The 27,563-nt window shown below is 39.1% G+C and overlaps 1 protein-coding gene across 2 annotated transcripts in view; it reads left to right on the top strand.

Annotated features, from left to right (window-relative positions):
- GRIK1 (glutamate ionotropic receptor kainate type subunit 1) overlaps window positions 1–27,563 on the top strand; it is a 166,443-nt gene that overhangs the window by 71,095 nt on the left and 67,785 nt on the right. For both annotated transcript variants that reach the window (XM_087755928.1, XM_087755927.1), the window contains exons 2-3: window positions 21,027–21,194; window positions 23,616–23,873. In XM_087755928.1, coding sequence (XP_087612054.1) covers window positions 21,122–21,194; window positions 23,616–23,873 — 331 coding nt within the window. In that variant the 5' untranslated portion in view covers window positions 21,027–21,121. The remainder of the gene's footprint in view (window positions 1–21,026; window positions 21,195–23,615; window positions 23,874–27,563) is intronic.

Raw genomic sequence — 27,563 nt, 5'->3', positions numbered from 1 at the left:
ATATACACACCTTTGAAAAGATCCAAATTATGCTCTAATAAGCTAACCAGATAACACTTGAAAAAAATAAGCCAAATATTAAGGAAACAGGAATTTCTCAGTCAGAAAAATTTTGATGAACTTTTTCTTTTTCATTGTCTTCTATATTCTCCTGCTTTTCATTTTTGCCAATTCTCACACACTGAATGAAATGTAGCAAGGACCAACAGCAATTTCTTACATTAGTAAGCTTATTCAGCTTACTGCTGAAGCTTTATTGAATAAAAATGAATTCTAAATGCCTAATAATACATTTTTACTGTCTTTTCTGGAATTCAAATCTTCAGTCTGCCTCCACTCACAAAATAATGTATACAACAAAAATTTAGCCACAATAGAGAAAAAACATCTGTCAGAGTTCATGAAGGACAAATTTAAGAAATAATTTCTTGGCATGCTAAACCGCATGTTGAAATCCTGTCAAGATCAACTGGTATTATTTTTGGCAGGATTAACCATATGAAGGCAGAGATTAAAAAGTAGAATATCCCATGATTATGGACAATGCATGTGCTATCTGAAAGAATAAGCAATACAACTGAATTCCTGACATGGCAATTTTGTGCATTGTGTCCTTCATACAGCAAAAAATCTGAAGAGGAGAAATGATTAAAAAAAATTATTTTTTGTAAAAGAAGACTTATAACCATGGCTTTATATCTTCTTTTCATTCCACATCTATGCTCCGATACCAATTTGTAGCTCAACTCTACTTCTAGGCAAGTCAAAAGTCAGAACTCCGGTATGAATGGGAACAATAAGATTCAGATTTTTCATACCCACATCCCACCCCAAACCTCTTGTCTATGTTTGGGGTTTGGTTGATTTTAGAGAGCTGGATTTTGGGTTCAGCATTTCTGATTTGCATACATTTTTAATAATATTCTGGAGAATAGTGTGATTATGGTTTATGTATTCAGCAAAATGATCTGAGAAAGGTATCTTTTTATTTTAATGGAATAATTTATTATACATGCACTATTTATACACAATTGATGCTTCAGTTATACAAATTTCCAGTATTATTTCCTGAGACTCCCTTTTTCTTGATGCGCATTGAAAGTCAGTGGCTAGCCCTAGAATTACAAGTTACTTTTGCAGGACCAGGACTGAGCAGAGCATTTAAAGAGATGCCTCCAAACTCCCCAGAAGTAACGCTTCTGCCAGTGACTGTCCAGGAGGTGCCGTAATATAATAACTTGCATTTCTTTTAATTGATAATGAATACCATAAAACTATAGGCTGTATTTTAACCGTCTGAAAAAATTTAATATTTCAAAGATTGTATTTGCTACAGTGAATATAAAGTCAAAGGTGTGTCCCAGGAAATACTCCGTATTTTGTGAAAGGGAAATGTAATCGTCATTAGGGAGGAAAGAAAAATCAAAATGAAGGTTTACAAGATATCCACACACTGAAAAGCATGACATTTCACATGCAATGTGTGCAAACTATTCTAACTCTTTTCCTTAAAAATGCTTAGCTTTTGCTCTCCTCTCAAACTCATTCAGCTAATTTCTATTTAATACTTGTTTAAATCACACGATTTATGTTAGGGTTTCACTGAGCATTCAACCTATATTTTACACCTGCTTTAGCCAGACATACCTGCACCGCCTAGAAGAAACGTAGTATACCCAGAAGACATGTATAATTAGTATCAAGTCAGCAGAGGGGACATCCTAGTTCTGAGTCTATCAAATCTCAGAGCCTCTATTGGTACACGGACTCAGATTGCAGCAGTGGCTCTAGCGAGGGGAATTGCAGTTCTCTGCAATGGGCTAGTGCCAGTCCTGCACAGGGCTCAAGCTAACTCACTTACCTCTGAGGAAAAAGAGCATTTTCAGAATGTTTCTAGGCTAGTAAGGAGTGCAAGTCTTCTCTTTTCAGGCTGGGTTTTATAAGAAAAAGTGTCACTGGCACAAACAACGTGATTTAGATGCAAAGTTCTGCAAGCTTCGTGATCATTATTTGGTCAAGATTACGCAGTGCAGGAGTCTGAGTTTCTATGTTGCACTCTCCCCCAGTGCCACCACTGCACCACAACCACTAACAGGTTCCTCGAATACAAGTAGGGAACAGCTGGATTTCCCTCCCCCCCCCCGCATTAAAAGACTAGTTAACACGCACAATTGTCCACATTACCTTTTGGACGTTTGGAGAGCCTGCACTAATAGAGTTCTGGAGGAGTAACCCACTCCTTCACAGAGCTCCTAGAAACCAGAACAGAATAGCCAACTACCTGACAAATCTGAAGAGCACCATCAGCCATCCAGTTTTCAAAAAATAATGAAATAACCATTGCTTCAGTTGCCCTCAGTCTTTTCCAAGCCAGCTGGCACTGTGCTATAGGGAAATTACACATTCATTTTGATTATTTATTCTCATCTGCACTCTGTATTCCCCATCCTCCCCCTGGATTTAACAATCATTACTGTTAATAAGGGCCAGGCCAGTGAGTGCTGAGGGGCCAATCCAAAGGCCAAAAAAAGTTAATGGAAGACCTTTACATTTTGTATCAAAATCACACTTTTGCACTCAGACAACTTCAGTGAAAGCTATGCTTTCAACTCCCATGTCATCCAGCAGGAGATGTGCACGTGCATCTGCAGATGTTTTATGGGAGCATATGGCTGCAAAACACTGCTTAGTGGAGTTTATCAACATGGGGAGATAATATTACAATGCACAGGGAAGGTTAGTGGTAGCTGCATACCTCAGATTAAGTCACTACCAAATTTGATGGTGACACTTCTGAATCCACAGGTTCCTACAATCAGCAGTTCATTGATGATCGATGATACAGATAGACAGAAAAGTGAAGACTTTCAAAGCTTCTTAAGGGGCTGGATGCCCAGTTCTCGCTAGTTTTAATGGGCACTAGACATAGAAAACCTGTTGCCAAGGGAAATAGATGGGGAGGCTTAAAGATTGCAGACCTAACACTTAAATAAGTAAAAAATCAAATACAAGAATTCAGCAATTTTGTTCTCACATCAGATTTTACAGCAATGGCTGATTGTGCTGGAAACTGGTTAAACAATATGTATGGTGAGAGAAAACTGTGGCAAAAGCCCACAGTTTAGATCCTGCAAGAGATAAATGAAATGTACTCAGCGGATGATCCTTAGCTGAACACAAGCTGCAGGGTAAAACATAAGCTTCAATCAACTCTTGCAAATAATTTGAGCCCAATGCCATAAGTGCCTTAAATTAAATCCCTCTCAACAGGAGCCAATCTAAATCATTAAACATATGTCACGTAGAGAGCTATAATCACTAGAAGTGTCATCTACACAGCATTTCATTTACATAGAGAATGTATTGCGGTTGTTAATTTGACCATTTTTCAATGTTCAGTATCTCACAGAAAACATATATAGTTAGAACCAATGCTTGTTTTGTCACCAAGCAAAAACCACATGTGCACATAATTCTGTTACCCAGTTTGTTGTGACATATATAACCGTGAAAGAAAGCTTTCCTGCCACATAAGAGCATCCTCCCTCTTGTTCGAGATCTCCGGTATGATTCATTACTGCCTTTAGAATTTCATAAAGTTTCGGGCCAGGCAGGATCATTAGAGGATCCACACCTATCTGCCATCACAAACAAGCAGCAGAATTTCATCCCCTTACCTCAAAACTGAGCCCATTAACTTCTGTGTGACTGTAGCACGTCTTTCAGAAAGGCACTCAGGGATGATTTGAATAAATGACAACCTGTCAAGGAATAACATTCTGGCTTACAGTCTTAAAGTTGTCTCTGTTTTTTAAAATCATACAGCACCCTGTCAAGTGTTGGGAAAAAAACCCAACCCGCTCTCTGTCTCTGTGACTCATGTCATTAGAAACTTTCACTAATCTATGGGCACCCAGGTCTTTGGAGGCTTGTCCATCCCCAGGTGGCATGCACATTGGCAACGTTCCAGGTTTGCATGTTAGGGAAAATAATAACTAGAGACATCTCTATGATCGCTGTGCTTCCTGCCCCGAGTGCATCTTTTAATACAATAATCAACAAGCCTGGTTCACTTGTTATCTTTAGTTTATGTTGGAAGTAAGACAGCTGGGACAGTGACTAGAGGTAGCCTGAGAAACTTCAGTGATACTGAGATCAGAGTCATGCCCAGCAGGCACCAGCATTTTGTAGGCACAAAATAACTAAGCAAAACATAAAGGAGAGAGAGGGTGTGTTTACACAGTAAACCCGAGCAGCCACTTTGCCACATCTGCACCACTCGGCAAGTGTTTAAATAGCAGGTTTTCACTGTAATAGCTTATTTCTTGAGTTACTGAAACTTATATGATAATACTAAAGAATGTGCATATGGGGTTAAATACTAATTTTGTTGAATAAAGAGGAAAAAGTTGTATTCACATCAGGGGGACAAGAATCACATACTCTGAGAGATACAGTCTGTTTCTGAATCTGAAGAGTTTATCTGATATTCTGCGGGACAAGGATGCCCCACTTCAGAAGCCCCATTAGTCAGCCCCTGTTTTACACCCTGCTTTCCTCGAGCTCTGCTGCATTCCCCTCGGAAGGCCTTCTTAAGTGACATTGGGCATCTGAAAACCTTAGTCCAATATTTTTTTTAGAGCTGCAATTCATGCTTAACAAGAACGGGTGAAGTCACTCAGGCGGTTTTGTTTCTCCAGTTTCAACAGCCACAAAACGCAACAGCTTCAGCAACCTGAAACAATCTCCATCCTCTTGTTATGGTAATCCACTCTGAGGTTTTCAAATGTGTCTACATGAGGAGCTCAGTTCAAGCTCTGTTTGATTTTCAGGGGAAGACTAATTTTGGTGTCACTTTGAAACAGACTTAATATATAGCTTCCAAAAAACGTAAGCCTGTTCAAATGTAGAAATGTCAAGAAAATTCAAAGTAACACAATGTATAGGAAGTTTTACATGCAGAAAGGAAAAGTGAGTCACTGAGCAAGGAAAATAAATCTTGTCTCTCCTAAGTTGAATTTTTAATTTTATTTTGAAACTTAAGTTTTTCTCTCCTGATTGATGGTAACACATTGAAATTATGGCTATGTAACGGGTTTCAAGCCATACTTTATGCACTGTGCTAATTATAAGTAATTACAGTTTTCTCTTCATGGCAAAGTTATTTTATGGACTTTTGATTGAAATTTCTGACAATGAAGCTATGAGTCTAAAAAAACCCCCACATAATAGCTATACCTAGTAGCCTCAGCTTTTACATTTTAAAAATCTGAAGAATGATTTAGTAAGTCAGCTATTCACCTCCTGGAGCCCAGAGATATTGTATCCACTTTTTCAGAGAATTACCTTTTTTGTTCTTTTATTTTTTTCTTATTCATTTAATATTAGGTCACAGTTTTAACCCATTTGTAAAATTTTCCAGAACCAAATTTTCCTGTCCTTTTTTTTAAAAAAAAAAAAAAATCTAACTTTCCTATCAATACCTATGATAATTAAAACTAATAGCTATAATATAAGAAATAAGTGTAATATCTATAAAAACTAACATCTCTAACTAGCATTAATAATTCCTGATGAAGCTGCTCCCACTAAAGCTGTTTGAGTGTTTAGCCATGAGGAGATAGCGAATTTAATGCCATACCGCATCCTATAAGAATTTTTCTTGCAAAATTTGGTCTTGATCCGTGGCTCAGAGAAGTCAATGGAAAGACTTGGGCTTCAGTCACATTGATTGCCTATAGCAGGTAAGGCTAGATCAGGGAGGGAAAAAAAAGGGAAGAAAACTGTCCTGCAGAGACAGAATGTTGGATGAAACAACCAAGAGATCTAAAATCTAAAAGTAACACAATCAGTGCAGCACAATTTTAAGCGTGCATTGTGGAAGCGTCCACAACCGCTAACATACTCATTGCACATAACAAGCAAATCTTTTCAAGAATGTAAAATTTGCATGCATATGACATCTTTGTACAGGAAACGGATGTGTGCACTTCGCAAATCTTGATGTTGTTTCAGCCAAATCACTGCTACTGAAATGTTTTTTTAACGCAAGAACAGACTACCTAGGCTTTGTGGTAAAAATCCAAGGATCATTGTGTACAGTCATGCTACCATAATTTCATCTGCAACCAAATATAAACTAGGATACATTTTGAATTTTCACTTAACACTTGCTGATAAGCAGGGATGTATGCACATTTGAGGGGATTTGTTTGTTTTTAAGAATTTTACGAGTCTTTCACAGACCCCATTCAGACAAATCACATCTGTTCCATGTAGCTCTTGGAACACAGAAAAAAGTGCTATCTGCAAAAACGCTCTGGAGAAGAAACAAAGAAAAAAACCAGATGTAGCTACTATAGGCTTTTCTAGTCAGTTTCATACTGAATTCATCCCTGAGAATCAGGTAGTAAGTCCCAGCACTGGAATGCCTCAGTCCGAGTATGAATGCTGGTGAAAGACATTTCTATGTACGCATCAGGTACGAATGTTAAACATTTCATGTTTGGGTTTTATCTGGTTATAACATTGCTGGCTCAGGTATCCTGAAATTTGCCTACAGAGCATGAAAGTGGCTTACCTAAAAGATACCACTTTTACAGGTTTCGTGAGTGATTTGAGTAGGAGCCTCTCAAGTCCCCAGATTCATGTATAAATGTAAAGTTTTGTTCCAAAGAACCTTTAGGGATACTCAGCATTAAGAAAAGTGATGATACAACCTGGAAAGCTCCCCCAAATCAAGAATTTCTAGAGTTAAGGGTCTTACGTCCTCTTTAATTTAGACCCCATTACGCATAGGAATTTCAACACCATATGCTTCTCCATCAGAAGGTTTAACACTGCTGGGGAGCCTTGGTTTCCTCTGCTCATTCTACATATTTTCAAATCAGTCTTGCTAGAATATGGGGTCTTGAAGAATATGTGTTCTTTTGTGGAGGAAAAAAAAAAAGCATTACAAGAAAACAGTGTTCCTATAGCTGTTCGGGTTCCCATTCCAAATTTCTATTGAGGTTGTATGTTTTAACACTTCATGGAAATTTGTGATTAGGTGCAGATGCATTCTGTTTACACTTGTTACTTTAACATTTGCAAATGTAGATGTGAATAAGATATTTTTCAGACACAAATGGCTCTCAGTAGATTTAGGAATAGAAATGTTCCAGATTGATAATTACCAAGAAAGCTTTAAATTGCAGGCACCTCAACTAAGTGTCTTTTCTAGAGCCAACCATCATTATTATAAAGAAATATGGCAACTCAAAGTGCAGGTGCTGATTAAACATTACTTGTAAGAGTGGATTGGTTGCAAAATCTACAACCCCCACCCTTAAAAGCATAATCCTAGATGAGCCTACTTAGACATTATACTTTCCAAGACTGAAAATGTATCTTAGTATTTGTCTATAAAGCACCTGCTATGCTGAGGCTGCAATATAAAGAATATCTTGTTTAGAAAAATGTCAGCTCATTTTCTATGTGTTCCTTTTTGATCCTTGAGGATTTAAGGATGAAGCTACATTAATGCTAGTAAGAGAGGGACAGAATAATCCAGCAGGGTGGAAGAAAATATATTTCTATAAAGTTTAAAGAATAATATGCAAATCCTGAGTAAAATCTGCCAATTTCCTTGCATCTCACAAACTGTAGGGGACTATCAGTGAAGTACCCCATCCCAGTGGTGTGCTTGGAGTTTCAGGAGAATCAAAACAATTGATCCACTGGGAAACCTGCTAACATTTGGTTTAATATCCTTCCTGTATGCCAATAAAAGATTAAGGGTGAAGGAGGTTTATTTATTTTAAAGAAAATCAATTCACTTTGATTCACTTTGAAAATCAAGACACATATCTTTTTTAAGTGTCTGTGTTTAAACTTCAGGTTTATACTTTCTTAATTACATACCTGACATGATCTGAGTGGCTTGTGGCACTCTTTCTTACCTGTATTTTGTCACTCTTTCTAGCAGTCTGCAAGTCTTTCTGTCACGTTGCAACAGGCTCAGGTGTGCACAAGAGCAGTAAAGAGGCTTGAGAAAATCTTCCACTAGGTTAGCTGCAGCATGAACACACTTTATTCGCAGAGGGGCTATGCGGGGTGCCGGTCCTTAGCTTTTTTTTTGTCAAAGGAGCTCAAAGGCTTCTTCCACAGAATAATCTTTTTTTAATAGACATGTTACATAGTTCGTCTGTAAGCCAAGACAAGCTCAACAAGCAATATGTCAAGCTAGCTATGTTTTATTAATACATGTCTTCTGGGTTCTGAGCATGCACCTTTATCTAATAGCTATAAAAGACAGCTGATGCTTCCCTTTGCTGAGGTGTTACAAGAAATGCCATCATTTCAGTCTGATGAGGACTGAAGGACACTTGGCTCAACCGTCTATTTCAGTAACAGCCGTATTCAAATGGCTGTTGGGCCAAACCCAGTTTGCATCTAAATGAAGCTGAGCAGACCTGAGGAAAAAAAAAAGCAGCAAGGCTGGGGCTGCACGTTGAGAAGGTGCCAGTGAGAGATGGTGCTGGGGGAGGAGGAGCAGGGAATAACAGCTTCCCTACACCAACCCCCTTCCTCTGTGCTCTGCTGGGGGCCTGTGTCTCCCAGGGTTAGAGGTGTGGACAACAGACGAAGGTGCCAACAAGTTCCCAAGTGTTGTCTCTGGTGGACTTTTGAAGCCGAATAAGGAAGATTTCTGATTCAGTTGCTCGGTGTTAAGAGTACAGGACATGTGGCTTCATGCAGAGGCACTGGAAGACCACACAGGTCCTGGGCTCAAATTGGTCAGGAAAATTTTTATTACGCTTTTCACAGAAACAGATCCATATTGTCACCATTTTGTTGACAAAGTTTTTTGTGGTATGGACTGGCATTTCCCAGTGAGGCTGGAGAGAGGGGGCACATATCTCAGGCCACTGTCTTAGCCCCTGGTTTATTGGCTGCCATGTGCTACACAAGTCTCTCATATTGCCATAACAAACAAAAATTGGTATAAGACGTCTCATTTTCCTCTCCAATGAGAAGGATAAAGACACCAGAACTGAAGCAGATTTCTTGTTTTCCTGGCTAGTCTTACCCCACTGACTGCATTTACTGGCTGTAGCAGCAGGGCCAGAGGCTCCAGCCATGAGCCAAGACTTTGGCAAGGTTAGCGAAGAGCCCTGGGGGACCTCCAGCCACCACGGGAGAAGGAAAGGTTGGTGACTGTAACAAGTGAAGTCCTCTCCATTTTAACTGAATTATTTTAAGCCTTTCCTCCAGAGTGAGAGGACCAACTTCAGACTCTTCAGTCTACCATAAAGAGTTGTTGCATATTAGAAGGAAAGCAAAGTAAAAATTCACTCTTCATGCACAGTGTGTAACAGCAAAAGCTAATGTAATCTTTATATCCTTAATGTTTAAACTCTTGATGAGGATACTGGTTTTTGCATGCTCAAAAATGCAAAGTGTCCATGGTAACATACAAATAAGGATCTCTGCTGTAGCTTGCTAGCTGTGGGCTTCTTGGCATCCCCCATGTCAATCATTTCTGCATTGATAGGTAGCACTGCCTTTAGGGGAATTATAACAGCTGGATTTCAGAAAGAAAAGACCAATTGACTAAAGTTAGAGTGTAAAATGTCCCTCCTACCAACTTTAACCTCCCTCCACGACCACCTCCTTTCTGGAAAGGAGGTACTTTCCGATAGTCTGTGATCTGAGTTTATCCATGCTTTTTCAGGATAAGCTCAGATTTCTTCAGCTTTAATAAAGACCTTATGTTCCTAAGCTTCTTACAGATAATAGTGCTTAATGGGCACTCATGAAAATAAAAAGTATATAATTTTTACAGATATAACCCTGATGTTTATGCCTAAAAATGCTGTTTACTGAATAATGCACATTTCAAAGTATAGTCTAGGATTTTGAAACATCACTCTATTTCTGTCTAACAGCTTGAGAAAAATGGCTAATCCTGAAGTAGTTTCATTGCATATGCAAACTCACAATTGCTTTATAGCAATATTGTATATTCAATATTCTCACACCTCAGGACTTCTCTCCAGCTAGAGTAACCTTTTCAGGACTTCAGTCAAATGAATGTATATATCTTTCTATGGGTCAGCTGCTGTCATAGTCCAGAAAAAAAAGTAAAATGGCTGCACATACTGTATTGATTGCTACTTTCTGGGAAGTGTAATATCTTGTAACCACTGCAAAGGAAGGTGGTAAAGCACTTTTTTCACAGATATACCTCCTGTTTTAACCAGGTCCCTACATAAAAGCAGATGGCAAAACCCATCTGAATTCAATTTTCCTTGCTATTCTTTTAGATAGGGTCTCTATTACTCTCTTTGGTTCAAGGTTTCCTCAAACATAAGGTACAATTACTTTGTATCTGCAACATATCTTACCATATTTTTCAAGCAATCTAATACTTTTGAGATGGAACCAGATAAAATCAGTAAATAAAACTTCCAGCAAGTTCTGCAGCTCAATGTCATCAGTCTTTCAGTCTTCATTCAATCAGCTTTCTTTCCATTCTCCTCATCTACATTTTATTTCTGTGAAATTGTTTTTCCCTTCCTTTATTCCTTAATATAAACATTGGGGGGTTTCTGTGATTGTTCCTTCCTCTCTACTTTCATGTTGCCTTTCCACCCCTTTCCATTTTCAGAAGCACCTTGTAGTCCAGCACATGATTAAATATAATAATGTCAATTAATATGTCAAGATGCCTGGATGTCTCAGATGGAAATCCTCTGACTCAGACAGATATGTAGGAAAAACATATCTGTGAAATAGTGCTCTGAAGGATTTAAAAAGACACCAGAAAGTAAGTTTCTCTTCCAGTGGGACTATTTAAGTTGTTACAGCATTGTGAGGAAATGCTCAGCTGTGAGAGAATTTGATCAAAACCTATTGAAATCAGTACAAACATTTACCTCCTTCAGTAAAGTCTTATTTCTTCTGAACAAAATGATGGGGAGGGAAGTTTAAAAGGCTGTTACTTTTTTGCTGGGAGCCTTAAAAAAAGGGAATGAAACGACTGTTTCTGCAGAGTCCTGGAGAGTTTTTGCCACACAACTTACGAAGCAGGAGGTTTACAGCAACAGGCACGGGGCTATGCGTAGATCCAGCCACATAGCTGCAGCTAACACATGGTTAACAAACACATTCACCAAGATCATCTCATTAATTCAAAGAATGGCTTTATTACTTTATACTCCTAACTATCCTTATGAGCATTTTGGCAGTGCTCACACTGAGCCCAAACGTTCGCCTGAAGCACTTAGCACAGGAGCTGCATTGGGCGAGGGCTTCCTTGCTGTGCGGCAGGGAGCGCATCCCACAACACCGCTGCCCTGTTTCACTGGGTTACTGGGGAGCTCTGAAGAGAGCAGCTCTGTTCATACCACACATCCGGATTAAACCATGGTTCTGTTGAAGGTGGAGGCTTGATCTGCCATGTACTTTTGCAAAAAACAGCATACAAGCCATGCTCTGCAAAGTGGGCCAGATAATATGTGCGGGCAGAGGGAAAACAAGGTGCTGAAACTCTGTGTATGCCGATTTAACCGATACCCTGCTCCTGGGGAAAACATCTCACACAGAATCTAACCCTAGTCTCTGCAAGGCTCATCTGCCTAATTCTAGCTCCAAGAAGAGAAGGGAAACAATTCTTATTCGCTCCTCCTTGCTGCATGGCCAGAAATAGCATCTGATGGGACCCAATGTTGCATGTGTAACTGGGTAATTAGAACTAATTTTCTCCTTCTCTGGTTTTTGTCTTGTTTGAAATTAATGCTGCAATGCATGGATAGTTAGTTTGCCCAAGTAGGTATGGTTACGTGGGGGGAAGAACAGCAAACAATATAAATAACATATCTATTACCCTGCATTTTCAGTACCTCCTGAGTAGCCTCTGCATCAAGTGAAAACAATAAAATAAAGGCAGCAAGAAAACAGTTTTTTAAATTTCTATCAAATGGAGAGTTTGCACCTCAAAAATAATCCTTTAGTTTCTGGCTGGTACTGCCCCTGTATTGCAAGAGATACCTAAATCAGGTCAACCATTTTTTCCCCGTTAAAAAAAGAAAAAGTTCATTACTTAGAAATTCTATAACATGAATCATGCCGATTGAGCCTTTGGGAAATATCTCCAAACTCACAAGCTGAACTGAAATAAATCCCATTGGAAATGGCAGATCTTTGTATCTTAATAAGCTCAGCTTTTTATATATGTACATACACACATACATATTTTTATCCCTCTGCTTTCCAAAGGATAAAAGCATCACTGAATGCAGTACCTTGCTAGAGTGCAGATAATTATAAAAACCTGGCCCTGGTTCTCATAGAGAACGTTTCAAATAGAGAAATGCTTTAACATTTTCTATTTAAGAAAGATCTTTTCCCTCATTTGTGCTCTTCATCTCAATCTTTAACTAGGTCTTGTTTGCTGTGAGTTATGTATTCAGACCTGGTATAAGGGGTTGCAGCTCTTCGGCAGTCGCAGACCTTGCACCTGTCTGCATGAGGGCTGAAACTGGAATGTGATTTCTACCAGTTTCATTGCTGTGAAATTAAACACTAACCATGTTGCATGAAAATAACAGAAAGGTTAAGTCCCTCTGAGAGTTCAGTCTAAATCAAGCAAATTTTGAATCGGACTGCAGAGCCTGACAAACCTTGAACCTTACCTCTTCTTAAAGCTGAGAGCAAAATCTTCACGAAAGCAACTGGCATACAATCACGTGCTAAACACGTGCCCAGAGGTGGATTTCAGATGTGCAGTTCTGAACCTAGGAGGTACTCAATTTGACAAATAGTCAGTGACCTTTCTATAAACAAACCTAATCTTCTTAAAAAAACAATCCTCACATTTGCTGAATTTGACACTTGGGCTGCACCCCCTTCTGTCTTTCTTTGTCAGGTTTCAGGTCATGAACCTGTCCCAGGTTTCAGCTTCCCAGTCCTACCACGCAGTCATGGAAAGGAAAATGTAACCATCACCCCAAACCCCAAAGGCAGCCCTACTCCAAATTATTCTGTTTGGTTGCAAATTTCTTGTAGTCTGGAGAAGCTTGCAATCTACAGCGACAGCAGAGCAAATAAATGCAGAGATGAGGATAAGGCAAATGGGAAATCCAGGTGAGCACCAGACTGAGATATTTGCTTTTCTGTGCCCACCATCTCTTCTTTTATTTTAGATTCGGGTGGCTGAAAACAATGAGGGTAGAGTGTAGAAAGGGCAAGGGTATGGGCTTCGAGTTTTGTTTGAAGTGCAATCTAAAAGGAGGAGCCCACAGACGGATGATGAGTTACAGAGGAAAAATGATCCAGACCCAGGATCTGGCATAGGCAATGAAATGGCAGTGACATTTAGCAGGGTATAACAATGAGGAATAAAATCAAAGACACGCTGGACAGGAACCAGGCTGGGTGAATGCAAAGACGGTGAATGCCAAGGTAAGGACAGGGGCTTGGAAAAGGGCGGGAATAGGCTGAAACAGAGCACAATGTATGGAAGGTTTCCAAAACAGCTTTTGAACAGATTGAAGAGGGAGTGATGGTAGGAAAGTCACTCAACCTCTCAGTTTCACTGTCTGTAAAATGAGGATGATAATAGCTGCCTAACTCAGAGGTCCCTGTTGCAAGGCTAAATTCACCAGTGCAAAGAATGCTAATGTGTTTGGTTTGCATTCTGTGAGCCAAATGCAAACCCCATGCATCTAATTCCACAAAAACCTAGGGGAGTAAACCCACTTCAGTCTAGATTTGTAAATGTAAAATGCAATTACTGTTTATTATAGGATTGTGATCGTTAATGATTCTTCCTGAGAAACTTTTTTTTTTTTAATACACACACACACACACACACACACACACAAAACAGAGTATTTTATAAGTCATGTATAAATTAGAGGTAATAGCCAATTTCTGGACTAATCTTACACAGTCAGTGAGCTGACTTTAAAAAGAAAGATACTGTTAAACTGTCTGCTAAAGGTAAGCCTCTAAGTAATAACTCATTTGATTATTCTGTTCTGGTAAGATGAATGCCCAGACTTAGCTCTGTAATGAGTGCACTTGCACTGGCTCTCAATTGAACGCCTCATGGCACAGGAGAATATGGTCTCTGGTAAGAGGAAAGAATGGAAAAAAATGCTTGGAGGGGATTTCCAGTAGCAAGTGCTTTCACTCCAAGTAGCATGCTCTTTAGCACTGTAAGTGGACATTATCTGGACAAAAAAATCTTCATAAGCAATCAAATCTTGTTTCGCTCTGCCCTGTTCCTTTTCAAGCCAGCAGGTCTAGCCCTACCACTCTGACAGCCCCACTGAGCTTCAGAAGTGTGTGAGTCCATTGCCATCCAAGCGGCAGAGCGGTGTGAGTCCATATCTATATTGACACAGAGCAAGGGCAAACTACATGCTAATTTGGCTTTATGAATCTCCTGCATTAACTTGGCATCAGCAACAGCTTCTCTTTCGGGAAACCAGTGGCACATAGCTGCACAGTCATTAGGATTTTAACTCTCATTTCTCTTCAGTGACTGACAGGTGGGTTTTAATGAGGTCTCATGGACCTCCTGGTGTTCAGATGGTGCTGTGGAAAGGAGGGAAGGCTTCTCAGAGCTTAAATCCCTCCAGGAGATAGACGTTCAGATGTTCCTGGAAATCCTGCTAGCAAATCATGTGCATGTCATGGCCCTGGATTCCCTGTGAAAGCTGTTGGTGGCTCAGAGCTTCAGGGATGGGGCAATGACATCCAGCGGGCCCTGTGCTTCCACATCGCTTATTCAGTGTGTCATCCTGTGCAACAAACACCTCTCCAGGCAGACGAGAAGGTGCACGCCTTATGCTCAGGCGATGAAACTAGGATATCCTTTGAGCAAGGAAAGGAAACCTGGACATCAACCATGTAGAAATAGGGTTTTATCCTTAACTGGGAAGAGTTGTAAACCATAGAAAGTCCCCTTTTGTCTCTACTAAAGGGAAAAATACCTGTGTCTTTATGAGGAAAATCTGAGTTGTTAATCTTAACTATATTTTCCCTCTACCATCCTTCTTAGTCTGTATGTTTTAATATTTCAAACATTTTTTTACTGCATGGTCAGCATGTTTGTTTTCAAACAGCATTCTTTTGAAGTGTAGAACCTGAATAAGAATGTAAGCAACATATGACTTTCAGGGTTTTTTTAACACCTTCTGTTTCTCACTTTAATTTCTGTCAGAATATCAAATCACTTCGTGTTAGTATTAATATGGCTACTCCTGGAGTCATATGCATATATGAATAGCTGATCTATTGTCTTTAAGTTGCTGGTACTGTTGGCTGTAGGAAAGAGATGGTGTGCTGGGAGGTGAAAATCTGGCAGCAAATAAAAATCCCAGCAATATATCTTTTAAATCTCATTGTATCTGGTGGCTCGACTTATGATCCTTGAATACTGTATCTAGTATTCAGTAACACTTTTCTCTATTTTAACAGTACAAGCAAATGACTTCCATATACTGCCAGCATTTTCCATTGGTCAAAAAGTAGAGAGAATTATGTTAGTAATAAATATTATGTTAGTAATAAATAATATTATTAAAAAATGTGTGGAGCACAGTTCAATAGCTGATACACAGTGGAATCCCAGCATGACAGGAGGGTTGACTGCTGGTCCAGTGTGTAAGCGTGGACACAGACCTGCCATAGAGCTGCCTCACACAGCCACCAGTGAGCTGGAGAGACTTTTAACAAATTTAATTGGGAAATATGATATTTATCCACTAAGATAATGAACACAAGAATGTCCCAGAGCAAGATCTACATTTGAAAAACAACTGCTTTTTTGGCATGTCTATGGTGACCGCTGGATCTCAGGCTAGCTTAAGAGCAGAACACATTTTTTTCTCTTTCAGTCTCCTTTAGGTGTCAGAAGGAAATGTAGACCACCCTAGAAAAGCATGACATTTTCACACCTCTGTTTTGGGGGCTATCAGTACTGTCTTTCTCTGTAAGCCTATCTCCATTTCATCTGCATTTCTGTAGTATTTTAACAGAGAGTAACAAATAACAAAAAAAAACCCCAATGCAATAAGACACTGTTCTTATGTTTGCTATGGAGTAGGTAAGGAAAATCTCTCTGCAAGCGCGATATAGTTTTTAAAAGTATTTTGAAAAGTTAGCATTTTACTTTGAAAGCATCAAAGGGATACCACTGACTGAAATCACAGAAATTCCTTCAAGGCTACTCAGGCAATTCTACGTATATGAAGCTAAAAAAATATACTACATCTGCTGTATTGGGACTGAAATATGTTAGTGAGATGTTTTGCATTGAGGAAACCTGACCAAAGAAGCCCAGGCAGACAGGCTGATAACTGCCATCAGAAAGGTCAACAATTTTTAGCTGTTGCTGTTTATGACTGGTTTTAAAACAGCAGTAGAGAATTTTTCCAATAACAAGGTTTTGCGCTCTGCCTTGTCTTGAAGAGAAACGTTGAGACCCATTTGAGAGGTATGGAAATTGATTCAGCCATGACCTTTTCTAAAAGTCTCTCAGTCCGTGATGACCCCTTTAAACGGAAACATTTGCTTGCTCAGAAGGACTGGAGCTGCTTTTTCAGGTGTGCCTGCTGAGATGTGCTTTTATACTTTTGACATTTTACTTGCTGTAGAATTTTTTTATCTTCAGAGGATGAATGGGGCTGATGCTTTGTCATATTTGTCAGTTTGACTTGCATCCCTCGCTCCTCTCTGAAGAGCAGTCACTCATGTGGCTCAGCCCTCATTTCTGTCAGAGCAACATTTAGCCGAGCAGTCATTTTCCTCTTATTTTCCACAGCTAAATTCAAAGTAAGGGCAGATATAGCTTTTTCCCTTCATCCTCACAGACATCATTTTATAAAGTAAATGCTGAAAGTGAAAGGTTTCCTCACACACGTGTGCTGAAGCAGGATTATTGGTTAAGTGAACATGAATGCTGGGTTCTCCTGCTGATGTCCTCACATGTGGCTGGCGGAGAGTTACTCCCTGCGTACAATAAGATAACCTATGTCTGGCATTGCTTCTCAGCTCTACCTGGTGAGACAGCCTCTTGGAGGTGTTGACATCCATGTGAAGCAGAGCAACACCTATAGCTCTGGCACTCACCTGGTTTTGGGTAGGCAGCTTACCTGCTGACTCAGGTGGACAGTCCCACTCATCACAGGGGCAGACATAGTGTCTGTGCAGAAGAAAGGTCAGGTCTGCCACTGACCAGGACTAAGCAGCCTGTGGTCAGCTGAAGCTGTTGCAGCAGATTCACTACCTGGCTTAGTAAGTGGGGAGGAAGGGAGGGAGATGAAAGGGAGGACTCAAAAATTTAAGCTTTGTCCCATGTATGCGCTACCTTGAAAGCCAGTGCTTGTTTTTGTGCTTAGCAATAATAGCCTCATTTCTGGAGCATCATTTATATCTTGAGTTAACATCGATTTTTTTTTTCCTTCCCTTGTAGAAACCTGTGGCTGATTTGTTTTTGAAATGTTGTACAGTAACTACTTTATTTAAATGAATCATCTGACAAAACGGTTCTTCATCAAACTTGTCACTTACTCTACTATTTCTCTTTTAACCTGGACCTTACAATAAATTCTAAGCTTGACTGTCAGTCATCAGCAGAACATGGGAGAAGAGAAACTATTTATTAACTTGCTAGATTTCTTTAAGGATACATGGATGAAAACACTACAGCACGGAACCACCAGATTTTATCTGCTGGCTTGTTCGTGATACAAATTTATAGACTGATTCAACTCTTTTTTACACCCATAGGTCCCGACAGAAAAATCAAGCTCAAACAGGTAGCAGTTCAAGCTTTTCACAATGCAACTATCCCAAACTTTACTCACAGTAATCAGCGATTTCTTCCATAAACTACCTCATGAACTTTGTTCATGGGTAGCAGGGTATCACTCTTTGTCCTTACTTTAGGGTTTAATCAGGAGAACATTCAGTCAAGTAAACATTTACTGACTTGGAAGAATGACTGTTGTGGTCTCAGAACTTCCCCATCCTAGTGGGGAGGGGGAGCACTAGCTTTCAGAGCCTCTGAATGGCACCCTATCCAGCCTCTCCAGTTCAGCTGCACAAAATTTCCTGTGCGAAATTATGAACCGCTTGACTACCTGTCCCATTCTGACTCAGACCTAGCCAGAGTATCTCACCAGCAAATTAAAGCATGTAAGCAAAGTTCTCTGTAAGTGCTTTACTGCTATGTTAACGTGTTCGAAAGGAACCTGGAAAATATGTTGAAGGGGTACCAACATATTAATTATAGAGCTGACTTTCAGAGAGACCTATCTGAAGACATTTGAAGCGTATGTGATTGATAATGCATATCTAGTTTTGATTAGTTTGCCTAGGAATCACATCCATGCAAAATTTTCACTCTTTCCATCACTCCTCCTTTCCCTCCATTTGTTCCCTCTGCCCAGTGAGCTTTTACTCTTTTTTAAAGGGGATCAAGCAGAAATTCTGCAAAATTCTGCTAATGAAGTATAAATAGTTCATGGATATAAATCAATTAATATTAATCTCCATTTAATAGGCAACTGATTAGAGGTCTGGAAAAACTTCTAGTCCTAGAATGAGAAAGCACTTGTGTATGTATAAGTGTGAAGGTTACCTCACGGGTGGTTGAATGAAGGTGTTTTAATTAAAAAAAAAAAAAGTAGAAAGTGATACAGGCAGAGCACAATAATTGTTTCCAAGATGGAGAAGACTTTTTGCCGAGATCAAATGGTAAGAGACTCATCCTACTGGAATTGGGGAGAGATGGTGGTCACCCTGTCTTATTAAATAGTTATCTCAGGCTATCCATTATACTCAGTGACATCCTCCTTGTCTTATCAAATAATGTTCTGTTAATTCTAGTAGGGGCCCCAGCAAAACACAACAGTTGTATCTTGCTGGCCCGAGACCAAGCTGACATTATAGCTAACTGAAAAAACTTGTCTTCCTCATGTGAAAGGGGGGAAAGCAAATTTTGTTTAACCAGATAAGTAGTAAACTTGTTGGTATCATCATTGGGATGAGGAATTATAGGTCTGAAAGAACAGACTTTAGATTTTTTTCCTTCTGGTGATCCTATAGTTTGCAAATCTGGAAAGTCCTGCTGACTCTCAGCATTCTATGTGAGGTTTTATATTTGGTTCCAAAACCAGCACTTAAACTTTTTCCAGCTATTTCTGTGTGTCACAGTCTCCTGTAATCTCTTGTATGTTTTATGAGGGAGAGAAAAAAAAAAATCAGAAAGTCTTTAAGGTTCTAATACATGCATATAGTAAATGGGAAATACATATAGTGAACAAGAAAATTGCTTAAGGTGGCAAATTGCTTAAGCCACGTTAAGGTATTGTTACATATGGCTTCGAGAGATAATATAATGCTGTATATTCAAGAGTAGCTAGAGAGTACATTGCCAACTTGGGTTTGATAGCCTCCAGTGTTTTCATTGCTGAGTTAAAATTTGAAACAAGTTTTAATTCCACTGTGTTCCCATTTCCTGATTGTCAGCTAATGACTGCACTATTCCTATATTGGTGACATCAAAATTGCAAGAGATTGCAGCACATTAACTGAATACAGTCTGATGCTCAGAAAATATAAAGCAATATCTAGGGCTCAAATTTCACATGGGGAAATGTGAAAATATGTAACTGAGAAATCCAAAGTATTCTCTAGTGACTTGCACTAAATGAGTAAATTATACTTGCAAAATCAAGTACTGAAGCGGGAGATTGCTGTTTAAAGGAGCTATTTTTTTTCAAATTAGCTGTGTTTGTTATGCATTCATCACATCCCAGTGCTCCTAGACAGTCTGAATGTGTTGTTGGCATAATAAAGTCTCTAGAGGCTAGAGGGAGTAGGCATCCCAGTATAAGTGGGACAGCCTGTTGACTTGAAACACAGCCACCTTCCTCATCTCAGAATATATGCCAAAGTAGTTCATTATGCTTCCAAAATTCAGATTGGTTATTTAGAGGTCCTCTTTGGAAAACTTGCTTCCAGGTTAAAGAAAAGCTCAGACTCACCTCATTTGTTTTAAAAAGGAGCAAGAAGTATATAAAATTTCAGTTCGAAATAAAAATAAGTTCTGACAAATTGAACACCACTCAAAGAGGAGTTGCCCAGCTGGAATTGCACTGAATGGGCTGGGACACCTCTTGGTTCAAATAGTTCAAAACAGATGTTGGAAGAAGAGTTTAGAGGAATGATAGGAAGTTGAGAGAGATTGTGCTAGATCCAGCACTGTCCTTGAAAGGAGACTTTTAAACCAGTGCCATGATGGTACTGGTAGACACTACACAACTGGAGACATCACTCAACACTTTGGCACAGAGGTGAAATCTTTTGTGGGCTCAGCGTATGGCTCAGCTATGTTCTATATCAACAAGTTCAGTTCATTCAGCAATGAGCTTTGAAAAAGTAAAAATATTTACCTGTCCCTGAGGAAACTGAGAAATGACCAAAAATGTTATCTAAGGTTTATAAAAAACCAAAGCCCTACTAAGACACAGACCTCAAGTGGAAACTTTCAGTCCATTTGTACTCAAGCTGCTACATCACTTATGAATGTGGATCTCGTACTGCCAAGATTTGCAAAAACACTTCAGAAAACATCTCTAACACATCCAAGTTTCATCTCCAAACACAGATTAGACTGGAGCAGGGAGAACAAGACCTATGAATATCACTACTTGCTTTAGTTAGGAACTCAATAGAAGTTTTCACAAGCATTTAAAATTTTACTGTGAAAAGCCTGAATAATAAACATGCATCATCTTTCAGAGATGTTTGTCTAAGCAACATTCATAATATTCAGTTAACCTACAGTGACATTGTAGATAAAAACTAATGATCCAGTATGCTTTTGCTGTAGTGCTTTTAACAGCGATTTTAACTGTTTTCCTTTACGAACACTCAGATTATTATTGCTCATAATTTATTTTTCTCTTTTTATGTACAGTGATGAAGAGGTGAATAATACTTCTCATTTATCTCTGTTTCAACAGGAGGGATATTTGAAACTGTGGAAAATGAACCTGTTAATATTGAAGAATTGGCTTTCAAGTTTGCAGTCACCAACATTAATAGAAACAGAACACTGATGCCTAATACCACATTAACCTACGACATCCAGCGAATTAACCTTTTTGATAGTTTTGAAGCCTCGAGAAGAGGTAATTATCTCAATTACTGTGTCAGTAACATACATGTTCTATACTACCTTTCCCCATCCTGGTCTCCTTTTTTGCTCTGATTGTAACATGTGTATATGAACGGTAACATAAAATTCATCTTTCAAAGCTATTTGAACTAAGAATCAAACTGGACTTTGACTTGTCATCTAGTTTCTGATAAAACACCTACATTCTGTCTGCATGCTAAGAGCCCCAGATGGAAGGTGGCAAGTCCAACCCATTTTTCTTTCCAAAAAATAGATTTGCCACCTGGAATTCTGCAGAAAATGATCACGGACTAACAGGGAGCACAGTGGGATGTCACAACCCATAATTAGCACACACACACAGATATCCATTATTCATAACAAATTATTTCTATTGTACTTTAAAGAACAGAGGCCAGTAGTCTCCCTATCCTAAAATATTAATGCTTTAGTGGCTTAGAGACAGAAGCAAATTTCTCTGTTATAAAAAACTATAAGAATTGGAGAAAGTTTGGAATTTTTTTGCCTATTTCTTTATTTTTCTCGGAGGGAAAATTATGGTCCAATTTGCATCTCATTTACTTGCAGACCAAAACAGAAAGGGGAAAAAAGTCACAACTATCCTTAAGCACCATGTATTCCTTCACCTCTAGGAGGCAACCTTGAAGTTTGATAAAATTTTATATACGGCAGTCTAGTTCCTGGACTTACGTGGTGCGCACACAATCTCATGCAAACAAGTCTGGAGAAAGATCCATAAGTCACTAAGACTTTGCAGATGTGCTCTGTAGTTCACTATAACATCTGTCTCTGTAAATGGTACAAGATATGCTTGCTCTAAGGCAAAAGATGTGTCTGCTATAAGGCAAATGAAGGCTGGAAAATAAACATGCTTCACATCACGAATCATGCTAGAAAGCTGATGAGCTGTCAGCTTTCAAACATCTAAGTTACTAAATTCTCCTCGTAGCACTTCAGTTTCTTACTAAAGACTGGAAAAAAAGAGAATGCTTTCAAAGAACACTGAAAATAGCTTTAAATTGTGTTTATTGCATTCTTTTTCAAGTATCAGATATACGCTGGAACTATATGCTATCAAAAATCAAGTATGCTGGATTTATAATCCGTATAATCCAGACTGAGACAGGATTTTAGATTCCCTGTAGAGTGAGAATCTCTTCTGTGACTATTGTGAAAGTATCTTCTCCATTTAATCTGTAGGATGGAGTTCATTACAAATATTTTTGTAAATCTACATGTGAGGAATCCATGCAGACAGTAATCACTTCTTCTCATCATGAATTATTGATATTATTTATGCAATTTTCACATTAAAACCTGCGATCCTTTAAGAAGGCTTCTGAATTAAACCCTGAAAGCCTGTGCATTTTATGCTGTCTGTAAAACACTTGTTTTCAGACTGAAAACAGAAAAGAATTGATTTTCTGTCATATTTTATTACTGTCAGAGACCTAAATATTTATTTAAGAAACCTTGGCTCTTTGTGGATGTTTGTGTACTTAGTATTTCACCCAGTCACAGTAATTGCGAAATTTCCCACAAAGAACTACCTTACAAAGAGTACAGCATTGCAACTCAGTGCAGGGCTTTGTCCCAGTTGACAAACCTTACTAGAAACATTTGCAGTAAATTTTACTAATGGCCAAAAAAATTAGTATTACTTCATCTTCTGTCTGTTAGCCTGAAAAGACATGGGAGGGAAAGGAAAAAAAAAGACACCTACAGGAGGCATTCTTTTGGCTGAAATATAGGCACAAGGAGAAAGAAACCTTTGTTGATACTAGCCTTTGACTGATTTGGAAAGGTATTAAAATGTCAGTGTGTGTTGGTTCTTTATTTCCCTCTGTCATTACTGAGGGCTTTAGGCTTTACTGCCTATTTTGTAAACACAGATTATGGAGCGGCATGAATCATAGTGCCCTTTACTGTTTATATTCCTTCAGTAGTCTGAAATTAAAGCAACTCACATTGGTAGAAGCTTGCCAGTCACGGAGGGAATCCGTATAGTGTCTGTTGTGACTCCATGAACATATTTCCTGACACGCTGCCATGAAACTTAATTCATGTGACGTCTCTTTGGCAAGCCCATAGCCAGAAAGCTCCTGGTTTCTCCAGGATAATGCCTTTCTGAGAAAGGCAATTTAGGAAGCAATGTGATCTGAAGGTAATGAACAGAGAAGTTGTTTCGGTTTTTATTTGTAGCAAGCAGGTTATAGGATATAATGCTAATCAGTAAAGCCATTTTCAGGAACCGTTTGCAAATCTCTTAGCGGGTTTGGGAGCAACGTCGTTACCCATTCTCACTTTGAAATGATGGGATGGATGGAGAATCAATGACTTCAGTAAACATCACACAAGTTACTTGCTTTTGCCAACTAACAGCTTCTTCCTCTCCCTTCCTCTCCCCCCTCAGCATGCGACCAGCTTGCTCTTGGTGTAGCTGCTCTGTTTGGACCTTCCCACAGCTCCTCTGTCAGCGCAGTGCAGTCCATTTGCAATGCACTTGAAGTCCCACATATTCAGACCCGATGGAAGCACCCTACAGTTGATAACAAAGATGCATTTTATATCAACCTCTATCCAGACTATGCAGCCATCAGCAGAGCAGTTTTGGATCTTGTACTATACTACAACTGGAAAATAGTAACAGTCGTATATGAAGACAGCACAGGTAAGTAGGTCTGCAGGCCATGTACTTCTATTAATGTACGTATATGAATAAATTCCATGAGAGAGAATGCCTGTGATAGTTCAGTTTGGCATACTTACAGTAGTTTTCCTCAGAATATAGACAAAAAATGTCTTGTAAGGTGCAGCTATCCTTCTGCTGCTGTGGCTTTTGGAAAGCCGTTCACTTCATCAGACCTGAAGAAGTCGCCAGGAAGTAGCTCCTGGATTCTGAATACTCAATCATGTTTTGCTTCATATTTGTGGAACTAATAACACCACTTCAAAATGATAAATATTGTAGTGTGGGGCTGATTAGGGATTTCCCCTCTCAATGAGGGGTTGATATTAAAAGGGATGCAGCTACAACCCAAAAGTTCAGGCTGCAGCATTTTTAACATAGAGACTATGTTCCTCGAAACTGTCTCAGAAACAGTCAACCCACTTGTCATCTGGGTACCAAAGACTGAATCTGCAATTTGTGTAAATGTTTCCAGCCTGGGACTCTTAACTTAGAGAAGATCATTCATTCTTTGTGACAAGAACCTCCCCCTGGGGCACACAGTAGTCATAACGGTCCAGCGACATACCACGGACAATCAATACCTGTAACACATCCCTTTTTATTCACAGAACAACAACAACAACAAAAGATAATAATAAACTCATTCCTGGGAACAAGTGATTTAAAGGCTTATCAGAGACTAAGACTTTTTTAATACACAGAGACGGTGGAAGAGTGTTGATATTATAAGGAACTTCAAGCCACTGTTCCATGTCTTTACATATCTAGGCTTTATATATCTACGCCTGTAGTTGATACCATATATTGTACCAACAGCGAAAATATTTCAGGCAGCATCATTTCCCTTACTGGAATGGGAAGATATCGTTTCTGAGTATTAGCTGCTCTGGTCATTGAAAGAACTGCGTACCTAAACTGCTCTCAGAAGGAGTCCTGTGTGGCACGATTACACATCAAAATTTATTCCAAACATGACTGCAGAGAACTTAATCTCTCCTACACTGTAGACTCACTCATGGATTAAGGGTCCATAATCTGGTTTCACAAGAAAAGGTTTGCATGTAAACAAACCATTAAAAGCTCCGTCAGGTCTATAGGTCTCCCTGCAAAACACAGGAAACACTAAGCAAGGCCTGCCAACTGATTGTTTTTTTGCAGGGCACAAAGTTACAGGTAAGGGCACATTCTAAGCAGCAGAAAAGATTTTCTTGAAGAGATCATATTTGTAGAGATAAAGAAAATAGAGCCAACTAAATAAGACTTGCACTGACAGTTATTCCACCGTAACTCTCACCACTGTCCTTCAACACTATCTTTTTATGTTAAAGGTGTAGCTGAACCATGTGCATTTCTGAAAAATCCTGTTGTGCATTAGCGGTCATTGGTGCAAATTAAGCATTTCACGGTCAACCCCACTCTGAGACTTGCATTCCCCTTTCTCTTCCCATTGCCCACAGAAATATAGCATCTTCTAGAGCTCTACAGATGTGCAGGCAACATTTAAACTGATTATTTGACAATGGGATAAAACAAACCTGGATGAGCCATAAGCTCTGGCATCTGCCTAAGCCTTTAAAGGGAGTATGCAAAAAAACAAAAAAATCATGCCTTTTCAAATCACGTTATAAAAACATGTCTGAAAGACAGAATTCTGCTAAAAAACCCTCAAAACTCAATTTAAGGCTAAAAATGTTGTATTTATTTCTGCACTGTTGACAGCACAAAAGAAACATGTTTCCTCCTGGATCCAAGAGGCAGGTCTCAGTGCCAATGTTCTGCTCACCTTGGACTCAGAGAGTACACCAGAGGGCTGGAGGTAGAAGAGAAAGATCAAGTCAGGCTGGGTTTACTGCAGCCATCTTCTTGCATTTCCATTACAATGGTCTAGCTCAGCAGGATTTCTGCTGAACTCCTAGCACTGTATGCCAAACTATAATCATGGATAAACAAGTAGAGGCCTTTTTCAGCCTACCCTATTATCAAATTAGCACTCCAAAACACTAAGTGCTGTGTACGTGTTCAGTTACAAAAATGACTGATATTAAAGGGATTTCATTTGCAGAGATATTTACAAAGTAAATTAATCATCAATCATCTTATTAACTTGGAGTCAGGAAAGTAAACAGGTTAACTTTGATCAATATAAATAGCCTTTGGATTTTGGGTTAGAGGGACGCCATTTATCTCAAGCTCTTTCTATTTCTCTTCTCTCATGTTTGACATTGTTACACCACAAGAAGAAAAAACTTATTAACCCATTTTTTTCTTAGAGATTAATTGTATGTGCAGAGCAGCTTCATTCCTAAACAAACAATGAACTCATAGTTGTAACAGTGAACTTCCAATGATCCATACCCAGATTATTCAGGTTGAGATTAGCCCTGCTCCAGGTTAAGAGTCTATTTAGAAGTTTAAGTGTGGAAAACCCTGCTTTCATCCTCCACACTACAGCACTGCTCCAAGCCCACATGCCATGAAGGCCAGCTCCAGCACAGAGGCCACATACTGTGCCAGTTTGCCAAGGTGTAGCTGCCCAACTCCTGTAGGTTTTCACTGCTGCATGGACACATCCATCAACGGGAATGCAGTTACGAGTTTGGACTGACCAATGCTAAAAAAAAAGTTCCTCTGAGTGAGCTCATGTTTCCAAATGATCCAAATCACTTGTGCCTACCCTCCTTATCTCAAACACTATTCACCATGCTGCCAGTTTTTGTCATCCAAATGTTTTTCAGCCATAACTTTTTTCCAGTCAATGATTTTGGAGTTCATACTGAGACAAGAGCACTGCAAATGTCTGAATGGCTTAGCACCAGCCTTCACAGACCTCTGCTGTTTAATAAGGCTTTCTCATTGACATCTGCTTTTTGAGATCTGGCAAATGATTATTTTATAGACCCACATTTTTCATGAGCAGGTTGCATGATATATGAAGATGGATACCTCCTGGGGGCAAGTGCTTTACATCTAGGAAGCTACCTGTGTCAACAGAACTTGTAACACCAATTGAAGGCACTTGGTGTGATACAGAGCTATCTTCCCTTGACAGCTTAACATCTGTCTTAATTATAGTCCCAAGTTTTCATTCTTCAGCATTTTATCACCATATCAGCTTTACTCTTAGCTTGTACAGTGCTTACACTGGGGTAAGCTGTTCTATGTTATCTCACATACCCTTTCTGATATTGATGAAACATTAGCACTTTTGTCCAATCTTCTAGAATTCATTCAAGGTTCCAGTATTTATCACATTAGTTGTTGAGTGTTAGTAATCTACTGAGTGAACTCTATAGGACTCTCAATGAGAAGCAAATTTTATATAAGCAGGTCTAGAAAACCTGCAACCAATTGTGCTAAAAATTACAATTGGAATAGGAAGTACTTACTCATCCTGCTTCGTATCAAATATCATGTTAAATGGTACCAAATGCACCATGGTAAACAACTTTACTGTCTCTTCCAAAGGGACCTACAGCAATTATAAAGCTTGTATTTTGTTCCTAAAATACATTTGCAAAATTTCTTCATGTTTTCTGAGTTGAGCTGATCATATTTTACCCTCTTGTCTCTTAGACTTCAAAATAAATAAGAGTAATAAAGCACACTACAGCTGATTTTTATTTCTAATTGCTGTCCTTACTGTGCCATTGAAAGATGGGACTTTCAGCC

This window comes from Nipponia nippon, unplaced genomic scaffold (assembly GCF_047370975.1).
Source record: "Nipponia nippon isolate SJK-2023a ecotype South Korea unplaced genomic scaffold, ASM4737097v1 scaffold_2, whole genome shotgun sequence".
Classification (NCBI taxonomy): domain Eukaryota; kingdom Metazoa; phylum Chordata; class Aves; order Pelecaniformes; family Threskiornithidae; genus Nipponia; species Nipponia nippon.
Note: the sequence above shows the minus strand (reverse complement) of the source record. Positions and strands in the feature narration are given on the sequence as shown.